Below are 20,178 nucleotides of genomic sequence, written 5' to 3' on the forward strand. Positions count from 1 at the left end.
CTAGAGCTTAAAACAGCCTATTAGAGACCAGTAGAGTCTAGTACAGTACAGTACAGTACAGTACAGTACAGTACAGTACAGTACAGTGCACCCAAGACTAGTATAGTCCAGCCTGTTGGGAGAACAGACATGGGGAGGGTGGTATAGGTCATACTATCATGGACCAGGCTGGACTAGGCTAGACTAGAGTGCACTAGGCTTTAGCAGACTCTAATACTCTCTATTAGACTTTACTAGTCCCTTGTCAGCCCTATAGATACTCAGACCATAGGGAGTAACCACTGTGTACACGGGCCATAGCTTGTGTGTTCACGAGCCATAGTTTTGCATGAGCCACAGTAAAGTACTATCTTTTATACCCTCATAGAGCCCAGCAAAGCCTAGCAAAGCCTACTAGAGCTTAAAACAGCCTATTAGAGACCAGTAGAGTCTAGTACAGTCTAGTACAGTACAGTACAGTACAGTACAGTACAGTACAGTACAGTACAGTACAGTGCACCCGAGACTAGTAAAGTCCAGCCTGTTGGGAGAACAGACATGGGGAGGGTGGTATAGGTCATACTAGCATGGAACAGGCTGGACTAGGCTAGACTAGAGTGCACTAGGCTTCAGCAGACTCTAATACTCTCTATTAGACTTTACTAGTCCCTTGTCAGCCCTGTAGATACTCAGACCATAGGGAGTAACCACTGTGTACACGGGCCATAGCTTGTGTGTTCACGAGCCATAGTTTTGCATGAGCCACAGTAAAGTACTATCTTTTATACCCTCATAGAGCCCAGCAAAGCCTAGCAAAGCCTACTAGAGCTTAAAACAGCCTATTAGAGACCAGTAGAGTCTAGTACAGTACAGTACAGTACAGTACAGTACAGTACAGTACAGTACAGTGCAGCCGAGACTAGTAAAGTCCAGCCTGTTGGGAGAACAGACATGGGGAGGGTGGTATAGGTCATACTAGCATGGAACAGGCTGGACTAGGCTAGACTAGAGTGCACTAGGCTTTAGCAGACTCTAATACTCTCTATTAGACTTTACTAGTCCCTTGTCAGCCCTATAGATACTCAGACCATAGGGAGTAACCACTGTGTACACGGGCCATAGCTTGTGTGTTCACGAGCCATAGTTTTGCATGAGCCACAGTAAAGTACTGTCTTTTATACCCTCATAGAGCCCAGCAAAGCCTAGCAGAGCCTACTAGAGCTTAAAACAGCCTATTAGAGACCAGTAGAGTCTAGTACAGTACAGTACAGTACAGTACAGTACAGTACAGTACAGTACAGTACAGTACAGTAGAGTACAGTACAGTACAGTGCACCCGAGACTAGTAAAGTCCAGCCTGTTGGGAGAACAGACATGGGGAGGGTGGTATAGGTCATACTAGCATGGAACAGGCTGGACTAGGCTAGACTAGAGTGCACTAGGCTTTAGCAGACTCTAATACTCTCTATTAGACTTTACTAGTCCCTTGTCAGCCCTGTAGATACTCAGACCATAGGGAGTAACCACTGTGTACACGGGCCATAGCTTGTGTGTTCACGAGCCATAGTTTTGCATGAGCCACAGTAAAGTACTGTCTTTTATAGCCTCATAGAGCCCAGCAAAGCCTACTAGAGCTTAAAACAGCCTATTAGAGACCAGTAGAGTCTAGTACAGTACAGTAGAGTCTAGTACAGTACAGTACAGTACAGTACAGTACAGTGCACCCGAGACTAGTAAAGTTAGCCCGTTGGGAGAACAGACATGGGGAGGGTGGTATAGGTCATACTAGCATGGAACAGGCTGGACTAGGCTAGACTAGAGTGTACTAGGCTTTAGCAGACTCTAATACTCTCTATTAGACTTTACAAGTCCCTTGTCAGCCCTGTAGATACTCAGACCATAGGGAGTAACCACTGTGTACACGGGCCATAGCTTGTGTGTTCACGAGCCATAGTTTTGCATGAGCCACAGTAAAGTACTATCTTTTATACCCTCATAGAGCCCAGCAAAGCCTAGCAAAGCCTACTAGAGCTTAAAACAGCCTATTAGAGACCAGTAGAGTCTAGTACAGTACAGTACAGTACAGTACAGTACAGTACAGTACAGTACAGTGCACCCGAGACTAGTAAAGTCCAGCCTGTTGGGAGAACAGACATGGGGAGGGTGGTATAGGTCATACTAGCATGGAACAGGCTGGACTAGGCTAGACTAGAGTGCACTAGGCTTTAGCAGACTCTAATACTCTCTATTAGACTTTACTAGTCCCTTGTCAGCCCTATAGATACTCAGACCATAGGGAGTAACCACTGTGTACACGGGCCATAGCTTGTGTGTTCACGAGCCATAGTTTTGCATGAGCCACAGTAAAGTACTGTCTTTTATACCCTCATAGAGCCCAGCAAAGCCTAGCAAAGCCTACTAGAGCTTAAAACAGCCTATTAGAGACCAGTAGAGTCTAGTACAGTACAGTACAGTACAGTGCACCCAAGACTAGTATAGTCCAGCCTGTTGGGAGAACAGACATGGGGAGGGTGGTATAGGTCATACTAGCATGGAACAGGCTGGACTAGGCTAGACTAGAGTGCACTAGGCTTTAGCAGACTCTAATACTCTCTATTAGACTTTACTAGTCCCTTGTCAGCCCTATAGATACTCAGACCATAGGGAGTAACCACTGTGTACACAGGCCATAGCTTGTGTGTTCACGAGCCATAGTTTTGCATGAGCCACAGTAAAGTACTATCTTTTATAGCCTCATAGAGCCCAGCAAAGCCTAGCAAAGCCTACTAGAGCTTAAAACAGCCTATTAGAGACCAGTAGAGTCTAGTACAGTACAGTACAGTACAGTACAGTACAGTACAGTACAGTACAGTACAGTACAGTACAGTACAGTACAGTACAGTACAGTACAGTGCACCCGAGACTAGTAAAGTCCAGCCTGTTGGGAGAACAGACATGGGGAGGGTGGTATAGGTCATACTAGCATGGAACAGGCTGGACTAGGCTAGACTAGAGTGCACTAGGCTTTAGCAGACTCTAATACTCTCTATTAGACTTTACTAGTCCCTTGTCAGCCCTGTAGATACTCAGACCATAGGGAGTAACCACTGTGTACACGAGCCATAGCTTGTGTTCACGAGCCATAGTTTTGCATGAGCCACAGTAAAGTACTGTCCTTTATAGCCTCATAGAGCCCAGCAAAGCTTAGCAAAGCCTACTAGAGCTTAAAACAGCCTATTAGAGACCAGTAGAGTCTAGTACAGTACAGTACAGTACAGTACAGTACAGTACAGTACAGTACAGTACAGTACAGTACAGTACAGTACAGTACAGTACAGTGCACCCAAGACTAGTATAGTCCAGCCTGTTGGGAGAACAGACATGGGGAGGGTGGTGTAGGTCATACTAGCATGGAACAGGCTGGACTAGGCGGGAATTGGCGATAAACAGCGTCCCGGGAGGTCACACGATGGTAAACGCCATTTACCATAGCATAGTATGGGAGGTGTACACAATGTACACAGCCCATAGTTCTAATAGTAGGCTGTTTCCCATAGTATAGTGTGGGAGGTGTACACTTTTCACTTCTAATAGTTGTGGCTCATAGCCTGGCACCCTGTGGAATTATGCTTGAACTGCAAGATAGGACCCTAAAATGTAAACAAAGGGAAAAACATCCGTGTGGGTAATCCGTAAAACCGATGGTCGAACAAGTGGTGTTCACGCGCAGAGGGGGGCCCACAGGACATGTAGAGTCCGCCCCCTGAATTTTCACGGCCCCACAGGCCGCACAGTGGGGCCTGGAAATTTGGACTGTTCACCGGCCATAGCCGCTATGGATGGTGAACACAAAAACCTATAAGGGTAATAATAATAATAATAATAATAGTAATAATAATAATAATAAGGGTAATAATAATAATAACAATAGGCTCTTAATTTAACTATATATATACATATGGAATCTTTTTGAATTGGAGTTTCTGCATAGCTCACAATGTGTCTTCATAGAAAGATGTGAAAAACAAGCCCAGAGTCGCTTATAATAAGCAGACATGGCAACAGCAAGAGAGAGAACGTAGGCTATACTCTGCTAGACTATAAACAGCCTCGCACATTGCTTAGATGAAATACAGCATTTAGAGGTTAGATTTACGGGAACAACACAGTTATTGTATTCTTTTTATTTCATCATTAGTAGGCCTAGAGGAGAGAAGTCCTTGGCCAGGCTGAAAGTGAAATGCAAATCATCCATTAAATAGAACAAAGACGGTCTGCGGCCAGTGCGGGTTTGTGCCTGGGGGGAAAGGGTGAGAGCGGTCCAAATAGAGGAAATATAATGTCCGAAATGTAAAGCTAATTTCATATTTATTAAACGTTTCAGATAAATAAAAGTCATGAAAGGGGAACTTCCTCAGTGCTTCATGAAACCAGGCCTGGAATTCAGTCATTTTAGGGAAGTGGCCTCCTTGGTCTTTGATGTCATTTCTTCGAGGGCACAAAGGCCAAATTCCATGCAGGGCAGGAAGGCCGTCAAATAAAACGAATTGTTTTTTAACTCAAAGGTGATTTAGAATGTAATACGTAGTATGACTATCAGTGAAATGAATGACTGATAATGATTCTGCACAGGGAGTTACATGCGGTCCTTAAGAAGGCTCTGGCAGTTACGGGTGTTTCCCGAACGCGCACGCAAGCGCCTCTCTCAACACATCGCTACGCAGTATCTTAACCGGTCGGAGCTGTCCTATCAATCCATGCCAGACTAACCGATTGTTCATGCTTGCAAATTAAGTTTGGCTGTAACAAGTGGGACTGTACTACTACTCGGCCCATCAATAAAATAATGCTGAAAATTAACAAGCTTTAAGCACTGTTGGTAACTGTGACTGCACAATACCCTTGTTTTAATTTTTAAACTCTATCACTTCCTCTTTCTATTTCAATGTTGGCTATAATATGAAGATAGACAGTGGTGAACTGTGGATGTTTAAACTAATGGATCGCAACGTCAGGCGAATGTGCACACGCTCGTGCATACACGCGCACGTGAGCGAACGCTGATTGAAACAATGTATTTAATATATAGGCCTATGTATTGACCCACATTGAATGTTATTCTATTTAAGTTACTTGCATAATGGGGACACTTTAGTGTTTTCATTTACCTTGCAGACGTCACCTCACCGCTGTAATTTAATTCATGAAATGAATCCATTATCCAAATGCATTTGGACTGATTCAGGACATCATCAGGACATGGGGCGGCAGTGGCTCAGGGGTAGAGTGGCCAGGTAGAGTGAACTGGAAAACCGCAAGGTTCCCAGTTCGATCCCGGGCTGGGGCGCTCCCCTAGAGTTAGTGTCGAAGTGTCCTTGAGCAAGACGCTGAGCTCCCGATGAGCAGGTTGGTGCCTTGCATGGTTTCCTCCGCCATCGGTGTATGAATGTGTGTGTGAATGGGTTAATGGCACAATCAATGTAAAGCGCTTCGGATAGAAGCGCTATATAAATGCACCATTTATCTGACTCTAGGCTATGCACCTACAGCAAAGAGAGGGGGGAAAAGAGCAGACTAAGTACAGAGTGAAAGTTTACTGAGTATTGACGGTTTAAGTGGTTATAAATGTCTGAAATACACAGTAACATGAATCCAACATCTATATAAAAAAGAAGCTTTAATCTGCAACACAATGTTATGCAATATATAGTGGGGGGGTCCCTGCTTCATATGTCTCTCAGAGAGGGGGTCCTTGGTCTGAAAACGTTGAAGACCCCTGACCTACAGTACTGGCAGGTCACACAAAGGACCATATGAATCCAAACTTCTCATTCTCCGCTGCTGTTCTATAATGTTATGTCCCTTTAATAGGCATAGCAGTGGCGGCCATTTTCTGGTTCCACTTCAAAATACTAAATGCATTTTTCCCATTGACATTTCCAAAAATATTGATATCAATTCATTTAAGCCTAGAATCAAGCCATCCAGGGTCCTGGTGAATCATGACCATAAAACATTTCTTTCTGTGATTGTTTAAATATATATTGAATTATATGATATACTATATTTAATAAATACCCTTTGTTTTGCCGTTTTCAAAAAAGTTTTTTTCACAGAATCAAATGTTTTATATTCATGATTCACCAGGACCCTGGCTGGCTTGATTCTAGGCTTAAATTAATTGATATCAATATTTTTGGAAATGTCAATGGGAAAAATGCATTGACTATTTTGAAGTGGAACCAGAAAATGGCCGCCACTGCTATGCCCTATTAATGGTGCATATATAGCACTTCTATCCGAAGCGCTTTACATTGATTGTGCCATTAACCCAATCACACATCGATGGCGGAGGAAACCATGCAGGGCACCAACCTGCTCATTGGTAGCAATTAGGGGTTCAGCGTCTTGCTCAAGGACACTTCGACGTTAGTGTCGAAGTGTCCTTGAGCAAGACGCATAGGGGAGCGCCCCAGCCCGGGATCGAACTGGGAACCTTGCGGTTTTCCAGTTCACTCTACCCGGTCACTCTACCCCTGAGCCACTGCCGCCCCTAGACAGACATAAGGGACCTGTTGAACACACAACTGACTGTCTGTCTCTGTCTGTCTGTCTGTCTATCTGTCAACAAGGCGAGCACAACAGCTGCTGTCACTGATGTGTGGGGACTTTCATCATAACGTTTAGATATATAATGATAATATAAAAACTTTGAAATTAAACAAACATGTTAAGCTCAGCATCATCTATCTACCTTTAGTTAACTTTCTTAATTGGATAATCCGATCTTTGTACACTTTTAAACGTCGTGTTCATGTTGCACTGCTGTCTCCGTCGCGCCTCTATGTGCCCAAAAGAACAGATCTATAAGCTGTCTGTTCTTTTTGGGTAGGCGTCGCACGTTACGTGTCATAAGCTATGTACCTGCACCTGACTATTGTTATTGAAACAACCCATAATATTAAACTGCAGTCTGATAAGAGGTGTTATTAAAACTCTAAATCACAAATAAATCATTGAAAAGACAATTGTTGAAAACTGATACTCATTCCATAATGTTTCCTCTCACTGTGTGTGTGTGTGTGTGTGTGTGTGTGTGTGTGTGTGTGTGTGTGTGTGTGTGTGTGTGTGTGTGTGTGTGTGTGTGTGTGTGTGTGTGTGTGTGTGTGTGTGTGTGTGTGTGTGCGTGCGTGTACAGTCAACAGACAGTTCAAACTGCTTGGAATGGGTCTTGGATTGCTGTGTGTTGTTCAGGCTCTTCTCAACATTGGTCTCAGACTCTCTCTCTGTAAGTCAACCTTCAGCTTTGTATTGTTCTGTTTTATATGTCTGTGATGATCCACAAACATATGATATCCATAATATCTATGAATAGTTTTACTAATAGATGTATTATTAACCCATTAAGACATGAGGTCGATTCTGCAAATGCCTTCTAAATCAGTAGTTCTCAAAATCTTGAGATTTTCTTTTAAATATTCAAAAATAGCAGATGTACAAGCTGTCTGTGAGCTTGTACATCTGCTATTTTTGAATAGCTAATGCTAAAATCTAAAATGACACAGATACTTTCCCGGTTTTAAAGGGTTAAAATGTAATTTAGCATGCTATATCTATAAAAAACATATCATACCCCGTAACAATAATAGTTGTAGTAATAGATTTATTAACAGCAACATATGCAGTAGCAGCATTGGTAGTTTATCATAGTTGTTTTTTCATTTCCTTTCGTTTATTTTGTATTTTATTTTGTATTAAAATAAAAAATAAAAAACGGTAATTAAAAACACAGCCCCCTCATGCATTAAGAGGCCGATATCAGGCACCAGAAGCAGAGACGGGACATTTCAATGAATCTATCATTGAAGTTACAATGGGTTTGTATAGGAAGGGGGCGTGTCTGATAACATTAATATAAAACATCTAAATACTGCATCAAGTAACTTATAAACTGTGTTGGGTTAAACACAGAGGCCAGAGTAGACGTTAAAATGACCCCAAACATGTTTGAAAGTTAAATATCCCTTTAAGTTAAACATCAAGTTAAATATGTATGTATGTACTAAACAGTTAAGTTTAACATAAAGGTAAATATGTATGTATGTACTAAACAGTTCAATTTAACATAAAGTTAAATATGTATGTATATACTAAACAGTTAAGTTTAACATAAAGTTAAATATGTATGTATGTATGTATTAAACAGTTCAGTTTAACATTAAGGTTGAAGGAACACAGACACACTCCATACAACCTCCTTAAGGAGGTCACATCAGAACACAGTTATATGTAAAACTCTTCAGTTTGTTGATTCTTCTTACAGATTCTGAATGGATGAAAGAGAAAGACGACCTGGTCAAAGACCTGGAGCAGATACAGTCCAGCTACAAGAACCTGACCGACCAGAATAACCAGCTACAGTCCAGCTACAAGAACCTGACCGACCAGAAGAACCAGCTACAGTCCAGCTACAAGAACCTGACCGACCAGAAGGACCAGATACAGTCCAGATACAACCGACTAATTGAACGTGATGACATCAAGAGGACCATGTGTGGTCAGTGAAATATCACTGTTTTTATTCATTGTTATATCCTGTTGTTCATCATTTATCATTAATCTGAGCAAATGAAAAAAATAAACAGTGGCTAATTGTATTCTTTTTGTTATTAGCCCCACATGGATTTACATTAGATGGTGGTGTGTGTTATTACATCTCTAATTCTACTGAGGAGAAAACCTGGGAGCAGAGCAGACAAGACTGTAGAGACAAACAATCCAACCTGATCATCATAAAGAGCAAAGAAAAAGAGGTATGTGTGTGTGTGTGTGTGTGTGTGTGTGTGTGTGTGTGTGTGTGTGTGTGTGTGTGTGTGTGTGTGCGTGTGCGTGTGCGTGTGCGTGCGTGCGTGTATGTGCAGGGATGAGCTTTAGGGGGAGCTCAGGGGGACGGCGACCCCTTAGCTCTGAAGCTACTATGGGGGCTGGGAACTCCACATGCACACGTGAGCACGCACCGTCAGCGGCGAGCCATCTTTAACACCTTAAACAATGGCCTCAACCTGGCTGCTTTGCATAGCATTAGGCTACTCGAGAAAAGCCATGGAGTGTGAAAGGGTTAATCGCTTAGCAGAGGACACAAGAGCTGTATCCTACCAGACACTCACAAAGTTATCCCTGTCTAGCTCTGGTCCATAGCGTTAGTTCTCCTTAACGCTATGGTACTTTAGCTCTGGTCCATAGCATTAGAAGGAGTTCTCCTTAACGCTATGGTACTTTAGCTCTGGTCCATAGCGTTAGAAGAAGTTCTCCTTAACGCTGTGGTACTTTACATTCTTTCCCCTCGCGCCGCGGCAGCGCAGCCTCTCGTCTGCAGTACAAATAAAAAACTTTTTTTTTTTACTCACCAAAACAAAGAGGGTTTTATGGAGTTGAACAACATTCAAATCCTATGATAGTTGCAACATCTCTCTGTCTGGAAAAGACATACAACTTACTGATTGTTGCTTTAAGTAACCAGCAGCTTTTCTGTCCAGGACCTTGTTGACAGAGTTGCTCCCAGAGGCCAGTTTGTGTGGATTGGTTTGACTGACAGAGAAGTGGAAGGATCCTTTAAGTGGGTGGATGGAACAACACTGACCTCACCAACGTAAGACTGTACCTTCATTAAATAGACAGACAGACAGACAGACAGACAGACAGACAGACAGACAGACAGACAGACAGACAGACAGACAGACAGACAGAAAGCAGATGTACAAGCTGGCAGCGCATCCCTTCGTGCCGCGCTTTCTTAGTTACACGGAGAGACAGACAGACAGTTAGTGTACACATTTATACAGACAGACAGACAGACAGACAGACAGACAGACAGACAGACAGACAGACAGACAGACAGACAGACAGACAGACAGACACTTAATAGTGGAGACAGACAGACAGACAGACAGACAGACAGACAGACAGACAGACAGACAGACAGACAGACAGACAGACAGACAGACAGTTTATGTACACATTTATACAGACAGACAGACAGACAGACAGACAGACAGACAGACAGACAGACAGACAGACAGACAGACAGACAGACAGACAGACAGACAGACAGATGGTTAGAGCACACACACACACACACACACACACACACACACACACACACACACACACACACACACACACACACACACACACACACACACACACACACACACACACACACACACACACACACACACACACACACAGTTAGTGTACACAGAGAGACAGACACTTATTAGTATAGACACACAGACAGACAGACAGACAGACAGACAGACAGACAGACAGACAGACAGACAGACAGACAGACAGACAGACAGACAGACAGACAGACATTATCATGTGAGGTCAGGATTAAACACTTAAGACATATTTTCAATACTTTTCACAACATGTTCATCTATAGTAACATGCTCCACATAGAGACTCCAGGGTTTAAGAGGTTAAAAAACTAAACATTTAGAGAGAAAATAAATCATTGTTGTAAATGTATTGAAATGAATGAAATGTTCTTTATTTCTACAGGTTCTGGAGACCTGGTGAGCCTGATAGCTATGGAGGAAACCAAGACTGTGTTTACTATCGTACTGATGGGTCTGATAGAGGATGGGGTGACGGTACATGTTCTTCCCCTGACTTTTGGATGTGTGAAAGAGTTGTGTAGTGAAATCATCATTGTCACAATGTATCAGTTATGTACTGAAACATGTATTAATACCATGTTTCATTGTTAAATCTACACTGGTTATGTGTACTGAAACATGTATTAATACCATGTTTCATTGTTACATTCCAGGGGGTCCCCAGCTAAATGAGTTAATACAGAATCACAATCATTTTAACCACTTTATCCATATTTTATACGTTGGCTATTCAAAAATTGCAGATTTACAAGCTCGCAGCGCGTCACTTTGTCACTTTGTGCCGCGCTGTGAGCTTGTACGTCTGCTATTTTTGTTTCAAATCTTGAAAGTATTACGACATTACACAAATCTTCTCTTCTGGTCTCCTAGCGGAAGTGCAGCCGGTTATCAAATGATTGTCTCAGGAAGGCAACAAAAACTAAAATATCTCCATGAATTCAAGGCTTCATGGGGTGTGTAACTGATAGAAAATATGTCCTTTTTTGGGTGAACTACTCTTTAATTTATATATCATATTTTTCAAAGATAAAAACAATTTAGATAAATCATAAAATAAATGAATGTCAAACAATGTGAAAACATTTTCATACGTTAAAATAAACCCTTTAGTTGTGACAATCTACAAGCTCACAAAGCATTGTGTTGCGACATGTTGTGAGCTTGTAGATCGGCTATAGGTCACAGACCCATTTTCATTGGTCAGGAGTTAATATCCTTTAATATTATTGTTATGATTTCAAATTAAAAGATTAAAAAAATATATATAATACAAATTATCACAAATGAAATTGAAATGAAAAAAAAATCTAAAGAATTTCATACATTTTTGAAAAAACTATCTGGATCTATAAATTGAGAAAAAAAAACTTAAGTGGTGGTGAAAATAGCCGATCTACAAGCTCACAAGGTGTCGCATCATGACGTGTTGTGAGCTTGTAGATCAGTGATGTGTTTTGGTGGTTAAATAATGCATTCTACTGCACTGCCACCACAATGTGGAACGTTCTACCAACAGACATGAAACGTCTGGATTCCTCAAACATTTAAATCTGACAAAAAAAACATGGTTGTTCTGAGGCGCTCAGTGGAGCAGTGATAAAGTACCACCCACCTCCACTAGGTGGAGCAGTGGTAAAGTACCACCCACCACCACTAGGTGGAGCAGTGGTAAAGTACCTGCCCACCACCACTAGGTGGAGCAGTGGTAAAGTACCTGCCCACCACCGGCGCGGTGCATCAGGCTTTGTCGAGCGTCTATATGAACACAATGGGCTTGTGTTCGGGGGAGGGAAGTCGGGCGGGGGGGAGGAGGGTGATAATTGTCACTGGATGTACTCCTACGGGCTGGGGGCGGAGCCTGTCAGCGGGGAGTGTTGGGCGGGAGGAGTAGGAGGGAGACTCTACGTCACCCGGTGGGGGCTCCTCACTGGCAGATAGAGTCAGTAGGATACAACAGCAGTGACAACACATACTAATGTGTGTGGAGAGGAATTAATTAACATAACGACTAAATTGGGGAGAAAATCGGATTAAGAAGAAACAAAAAACATGACTGTTCTCACATTATAATGTGACTTATAGATACATTATAATGTGACTTATAGATACATTATAATGTGACTTATAGATACATTATAATGTGACTTATAGATACATTGTAATGTGACTTATAGATACATTGTAATGTGACTTATAGATACATTGTAATGTGACTTATAGATACATTATAATGTGACTTATAGATACATTGTAATGTGACTTATAGATACATTGTAATGTGACTTATAGATACATTGTAATGTGACTTATAGATACATTATAATGTGACTTATAGATACATTGTAATGTGACTTATAGATACATTGTAATGTGACTTATAGATACATTGTAATGTGACTTATAGATACATTGTAATGTGACTTATAGATACATTATAATGTGACTTATAGATACATTGTAATGGGACTTATAGATACATTGTAATGTGACTTATAGATACATTGTAATGTGACTTATAGATACATTATAATGTGACTTATAGATACATTGTAATGGGACTTATAGATACATTGTAATGTGACTTATAGATACATTGTAATGTGACTTATAGATACATTATAATGTGACTTATAGATACATTGTAATGGGACTTATAGATACATTGTAATGTGACTTATAGATACATTGTAATGTGACTTATAGATACATTGAACCCAGACAGTCAAACGACTCACTTCTGTAAATACACGTATCGTTGCTTTTAGTGTTGTTGATCATTTCGTCGAAGTCGGGCGGAGAAACCTCATATTTTCAAAAATGTTACTTCTCAGGAAACGCAACGACGATTGTCAGAAATAGTGAACATAGCAGATCTACAAGCTCACAACGCTAGCGATGCGAGGCGTTGTGAGCTTGTAGATCTGCTATGTTCACTACTTTTGTTTGACACTCTTGTATGAAGTTATTTTTACAACGAAACATAAAAAGTTGAACTTTGGAGAAAGGAGGTTTCTGCCTGACAACAACAATATGTAATGTATCGTCTGACATGATGATTAATACTTTTTCTGCTGTACTGTTTTAAACTGCCAATCAATCAATATTGAAACATGTATTAATGCCATGACGTTTTATGTACATCAGTGGTTCTCAAAGTGTGGTCCAGGGACCCTCAGGGCTCCCTGAGAGGGGTTCCAAATGGACCCTTACAGGTCTGTAACTCTGAGAGTGTACAAATAGAACCGATTGCACCCTTACACTCTCAGAGTTATGGGGATCCTTGAAATATTGTTTTAAGTTGGAGAGCCACTGCTGTAGATTCATAAAGTGTGTTGTTATAAATGATGACAAAAAGATGCATAATAACTTGTTCTGCGCTGATTTAAGAAAACATCTCACCATTTATATCATTGAATTTCATTTAACATTCTTATTAATTGGTTATGTATTGCAAGAATATTAGCTGTATAGTCATTTTTAAATATTGTTTCTTGTGTTATTTTAGGGGTAGTTCAATTGTTTCTATATCAATTTATATTATATTTAACAACATATCACAACAAAGTGTTTGGTAGATGATTCCTCTATTGTAACAATGTTTTTTTGACAATAACCTTTATATAGTTGTAAAGTCTGTTTATTTCTCTTTTAAACGGAGCCTCATTTGTAAAGAACAATTATCTGTGGGATGAGCATCACAGCTGAGGATGTGGGTTGATCCCATGAACAATGTCAACCTGATTATTCTGCTGTTGATGCTGATTTCAGCTTCCTGGGCTTGTATTGGGTTGCACCCATTCTTCATGGGTCCAACCCACAACCCAGAGAAATGCATGTTCCTTTCAAATGTGGCTCCATTTAAAAGGGAAATAAACACAATATTTGATCAGGAAGAATAATGTTAAAAAAAACTCTATAAATTCAAGGCTTAAGTCATTTTGGGGTGAACTACTCCTTTAATCATTGTGTTTTCCTTGTTTAATATCTTTTAATCTGTTTCCTGTTTTATGCATTTTATGTAAATCACTTTGAGCTGCTTGCTTTGTATGAAATAATAAACAATAAAGTTTCCCTTGGAGACACCAATGCTAGTTTTGTTATTGTTATTGTTATTGTTATTGTTATTGTTATTGTTATTGTTATTATTGGTATTAGTATTAGTATTATCATCATTATTATTCTGATTCTGATTCTGATTCTGATTATTATTATTATTATTACCCTTATACCAGAAGCAGTGTATTTAATGGTAAAATGCTAAAATGGTAAAAAGAAAAAAAAGCTGTTCTATGTCTATGTCTGATAAAATGAACATCACATATCTAAATACTGAATCAAGTTATAAAGTGTCTGTTGTGAAACACAGAAGCCTGAGTAAACGCTAAAATGACTCTAAACATGTTAAAGTGTCTGTTGTGAAACACAGAAGTCTGAGTGTACGAATTTCAAACCCGACGCACACTACTTTGTGCGACTGGTCGGCTAACGGCCCTCGCAAAAGGCCGGAGTCCCTGAATCGGTGTGAAGTAGATAATACTCAGACCTACACCAACCTGTGTCTTTGATGGTTTTTATTTACTAACACAAATACAAACATACATTAACACACCCAGCAGCCAATCGTGCTGCTAAGCGGCCAGTCAACTACTATCTTAGTCAACTACGATCCTGCCAGTATAGGCTCACATTCTACTAACAAGATCTAACCAGGTCAGGCAGACAGTCAGACAGACAGTCAGCCAGGTCAAACAGTCAGGTTTTAAACCTACAGAAAGATTGAAACACAGAAACAATAATACAATATTACCGACATGAATCTTCACACAAACAATAAACATATCAGCATATATGACCATTAATATGTGTGTATCAAGAGCTTTTCTACTTACTACTGATCTGTTGAGGGACTCCAAGAAACTGAGTTCTCAGTGACTCTGCCACACAGACCCACACAAAGGATGTTGCCTCCCACCAGAGATCATGCCCACCCCCCAAGGTGGCCTGGTTCTCTCTCTCTTTCCTGATAAGACTTTAAGGAATTTTTATGACCCTCAGAAAATCTAAGCAAGGACCCCCAATATGTGCCTTTACTCACTGGGCAAATACGATGAGCACCTCGCAAGTGTCTTTCTCCTCCCCCCTAACATAGGCATCAAGCATGTCATTTGAGCCTCTCTCGCTCCTCTTCGAGATAAGGGAATGGTAAGGAATTTACGACCCACACACTCTGAGATAGGACCCAACTTATGAGACCTTATAGAGCTGCCTCAGTTAATGACTCCAAACAGGCAGTATTAACCTTCATATATGTATGTATTTTACCTATGCCTTTATATGTCGGCCTACCACACTGGTATAATCCTAAATAAGCAGTAAATACACACATAATTATAATCATAATAATATTACAGGCGCTGAAGGCATGGAAAACCTAACACTGAGTAAACGTTAAAATGACTGTAAACATGTTAAAGTGTCTGTTGTGAAACACAGAAGTCTGAGTAAACGTTAAAATGACTCTAAACATTTTAAAGTGTCTGTTGTGAAACACAGAAGTCTGAGTAAACGCTAAAATGACTCTAGACATGTTAAAGTGTCTGATGTGAAACACAGAAGTCTGAGTAAACGTTAAAATGACTCTAAACATGTTAAAGTGTCTGTTGTGAAACACAGAAGTCTGAGTAAACGTTAAAATGACTGTAAACATGTTAAAGTGTCTGTTGTGATACACAGAAGTCTGAGTAAACGTTAAAATGACTGTAAACATGTTAAAGTGTCTGTTGTGAAACACAGAAGTCTGAGTAAACGTTAAAATGACTCTAAACATGTGTGAAAGTGAAACATCTCTCTGGCTCACTGACTGACACAACGTGCGGTGGGCTTGTCGATCTGCTATTTTCTGCAAAAAAAAAAGGTATCCAGGGTTCTGAAAGGGACATTAAACATTAAAGCTGCTTTTATTCCACAAATGTTTTAATTTATATCATGTTGTGTCTTTGATTCTTCTGTGAAGTACTTTGTGACTTTGTTTTGAAAGGTGATTTTATATAAATAAAACGTAATTATTATTTAGGGAAAGTGTCCTCAACTGTAGATACACTAACTAAATAAAATGAATCAATGACAGTTTTACTCCAAGACTAAGATGAAACTATAACTTAACATTATACAATAACACTTACTAAAACAGTATTAAAATGTATATATTTCTACACTGTATTAAAGGTTGTCTAAGTGATGTTTTGGGGTTAAACTAAAACTAAACATGTCTTGTTAAAGTTAGCCTTAAGCACTATATTGTGATAGTAATCATTGCTATAGAGTGTTTATTATAGCAGGAGTTTCCATGTCTCTACAACTCTTTAATAAACAGAACATACATTTTCAGATGAGTTGCCATTCTCATCCAATCAGGAGAGAGAGTACCCTCTCGCGCGCGCACAAACACACACACACACACACACACACACACACACACACACACACACACAGCTTTTGCGATGCTCAGGCTGACATTATGCCGCTCGCACGTTATGTGCTTGATTTGTCAGTCAGCACTTTGTGTTTGGTTGTATTAAAGGGTCTACACCATGAATTTTAACTTTTTCTTCATTTTTGTGTGTTTTTGGTCTCCCCCACCTCTCTTCTGTTCCAACAAATACCCGACTTCGAGCATGCAGGCTTTCATAGGCTATCTGTGGTTTTTATGTAAATTGGTCTGAAAACAGTCCGTCAGATTTGTTCCCCCACCCTACGTCACGTCTGGGAACAATTCCTCCCGTTTTTCAGTTCTAACCCCAAAAAAAAAATCCAAAAAAAAAAAAAAATGTTTTTTTTCATTTTTCATTTTTTTAAATTTTTTTCTTATTTTTTTTTTTTACTTTTTCCACACAGAACCAGGACATAACATGCATACAAACTGGCTCAATAGCGCCCCGTGCCAAACAGGACAATGTGGTATTGCAGGTGAAAGTGCTTTATAAGCCAGAGAGAAGTTAGTTGGAATGAGTATATCTGAGGCTTGATTTAGGCTCAAACCTTTTGAAAAACGTTTGAGGGACATAAACAATATGATATCAAATATTATTATTATTTTTTAAATTCATGGTGTAGCTCCTTTAAGATGAACTTACCTAATGATGCTACGAGGTTCAAAGAGTTTAAAGCACTTCTAGCCTTGATTTCCCTTGTCTGTGACATATTATTCTGTTGATCTGTGGATCTGAGACAATAGAGAACAGTAAATCAGTCATGTGAATAATGCTGATATGACTTAAACATGTCAAAAGTAGGAATTCAAAAAATCCCAAAATGGTAGCACATCCAAAATTTCAAATAAATGGAGGACATGCTTGATTTAAAGCTTTTTTCACTGTCTATTGGAGAAATCGCGACAAAATGTGCCCTGAAAAAGCTGCTGGTGGGAACAACACTGCACTCATCTCCGCTCGCCTGTGTGCGGACGAACGTGCATCTGGGGGGCTCGAGGCGCCCGTGACTGAGGGGTCGGGGGGGGGACCCGACTGATGGTCAGTCGGGGGCCCCCTGAGCAGTGGCGGAACAACTGAAAGCCGGGCCGGGAGGCAGAGCACAGTGATCAGGCCCCCCCCCCGTGCTTCGCGCGCGGGTGCACATCCCGCGCGCGAAGCGCGCGGAAAATTTTGCGGGTTTGGGTCGGGTCGGGTCACCTTTTGGGGGGCTTTTTGTCACTTTATTTCGGTTTTAGGGTTAGGATAGGGTTAGGTTAGGGTTATGTTGTTGCTTTAATTAAATGAGAGGCGGAGAGGCGCCGCGGAGAGGTCGCGGCCCCGGCCCGGTCGCGGCGACCGGGTCGGGGCCGCGACCCTGGAGGGCCCGGCGGCCGGGCCCTCCAGGGTCGCGGGCCGGGAGGCGGCCGCCTCCCTTGCCTCCCCGGACGCTCCGCCACTGCCCCTGAGGCTGTTTCAATTGAAACGGGTGAATCCTAGCTAAGGGCCGCCTCTGCACACTTGACTGCATGTTCATCTGGTCTAGATATATAGAGGAGCTAAAGCTAGTTAGCCTCCGGAGGCCAACCGTCATCTGCTTCTGCTCGCCGTTAGTCAGCCTTGACCAATCACAAGCCTTGTCTCCCGGCTTAATGCATTCTGAATGATTTCAATGTGAAATATTTACGTACGTTAAATATTTGATTGTATTTGATTGTACTGTAAGTTATATGAAAAATAAAAATCTTGCTACAACCACTTACAAGGGTTGAAAGGCTGGACTTTTTACTGCCTCTCTCTGTGTGTGTGTATGTATGTGTGCGTGTGTGTGTGTGTGTGTGTGTGTGTGTGTGTGTGTGTGTGTGTGTGTGTGTGTGTGTGTGTGTGTGTGTGTGTGTGTGTGTGTGTGTGTGTGTGTGTGTGCGTGTGTGTGCGCGTGTGCGCGTGTGCGCGCGTGTGTGCGTGCGTGCGTTCGTGCGTGCGTGCGTGCGTGTGCGTGTGTGCGTGTGTGTGTGTGTAAGTGTGTGCAAGTGTGCATGTTGATGCTGAATTGTCTAAATCATGGTTCTCAAAGTGGGGTCCGGGGACCCCCAGGGGTCCTTGAGGGGGTTCCAGGGGGTCCCCATCTAAATGAGTTATTTCAGCATCAAGACCAACTTGACTACTTTAACCTATATGTTGTGGCCGGGATTTGAACCTGGGTCTCCCACAGTGGGAAGCCAACATCACTAGACCAGGGGTCTTCAACAGGGGGTCCGGGACCCCTAGGGAGTCCTCAGAGTTACTACAGGGGGTCCGCCAAATCTTAGTGTGATAGGATTGAGTTATTTTACATTAATATAACCACTTGAACCCTAGAATTCCTTTTCTGAAGGGAACATTAGCTGAAAACAGCAGATCTACAAGCTCTCAACGCCTGGCGCTGCGAGGCGTTGAGAGCTTGTAGATCGGCTATTTTTGGCAAAGAGGCCAAAAAAGAGGGGAAAAAGAGCAGACTAAGTAAAAAAAAACTTCTGAAACACAATTTTATACAATATAGAGTAGGGGGTCCCTGCTTCATCTCTCTCTCAGCTAGGGGGTCCTTGGCCTGAAAACGTTGAAGACCCCTGTGCTAGACTAAAGGTAGCTTCCTATACTCTGGTGGGAATGTCAGAGTTTTATAGAAACAATAAAACTGCCACATCCACTGGACGGCAGGTGCAGGACCACCAGTGGATATATATAAGAAATAATAAAGTCCTTCACACTGAACATTTTAAAATAAGCTCCCAGTCAAGGCTTTAAAAAGCCTTGACTGTGAGCTTCTTCTTTTTTTTAGTGTACGGACTTATTATTTCTTATAGATATCAGACTTTTATCTCACCAGGCTGTGAGCCACTCTGCTACATATACATGATGCAACATGTTGTGAGCTTGTAGATCTGATATTTTCTAAATAATCTTGGAAGAAATTGGAAAAAGTTTGCAATAAAAAATAAAATAAAATAAAAACATTTTAAGAACACACATCCTTGTATGGGGCCCTGGCATTAAATCAAATCATTTCAGATGTACTGAAAGTACTGTCAAGTACTGTACTTACGTACACTTTCCCATTTTCAGTACTTTTACTTCTACTCCACTACATCTCAGAGGCAAATATTGTACTTTTACTCTACCACAATTATTTGAAAACTTTAGTCATTAGTTACTTTGCAGATATAAATATATTGCATTATAAAACATACATTAACCGCATCAGCCCTATTTTATACCTAGGCTATTTTCAAACATTTTAGAACTTTTACTTTTGGTACTTTATGTACATTTTGATGCCAACACTTTTGTACTTTTACTCAAGTAACATTTTGAACACAGGCATTTTACTTGTAACAGAGTCTTTTTATATTGTGGTATTACTACTTTTAAGTAAAATATCTGAGTACTTCTCCCACCACTGTCAGAGAATAGTTTGTGTAATATTTCATACATGTGAATCTAAATGTAGTTTTTCTTCCAACGTTGATCATCTTAATGGAGATAAGATGCTGATTTCCTTTTCCAGCAGC

The 20,178-nt window shown here is 40.9% G+C and overlaps 1 protein-coding gene across 1 annotated transcript in view; it reads left to right on the forward strand.

Annotated features, from left to right (window-relative positions):
- Positions 1-11,059, forward strand: part of LOC311033660 (uncharacterized protein) — a gene marked incomplete at its 3' end in the record, with an annotated part of 29,630 nt that extends 18,571 nt beyond the window's left edge. The window contains exons 2-7 of the mRNA XM_084041263.1: positions 7,178-7,267; positions 8,303-8,536; positions 8,653-8,792; positions 9,516-9,628; positions 10,546-10,637; positions 11,034-11,059. Coding sequence (XP_083897389.1) covers positions 7,178-7,267; positions 8,303-8,536; positions 8,653-8,792; positions 9,516-9,628; positions 10,546-10,637; positions 11,034-11,059 — 695 coding nt within the window. The remainder of the gene's footprint in view (positions 1-7,177; positions 7,268-8,302; positions 8,537-8,652; positions 8,793-9,515; positions 9,629-10,545; positions 10,638-11,033) is intronic.
- Positions 11,060-20,178: the final 9,119 nt, after the last annotated feature.

This window comes from Gymnoscopelus microlampas (assembly GCF_963454915.1).
Source record: "Gymnoscopelus microlampas genome assembly, chromosome: 2".
NCBI classification, from domain to species: domain Eukaryota; kingdom Metazoa; phylum Chordata; class Actinopteri; order Myctophiformes; family Myctophidae; genus Gymnoscopelus; species Gymnoscopelus microlampas.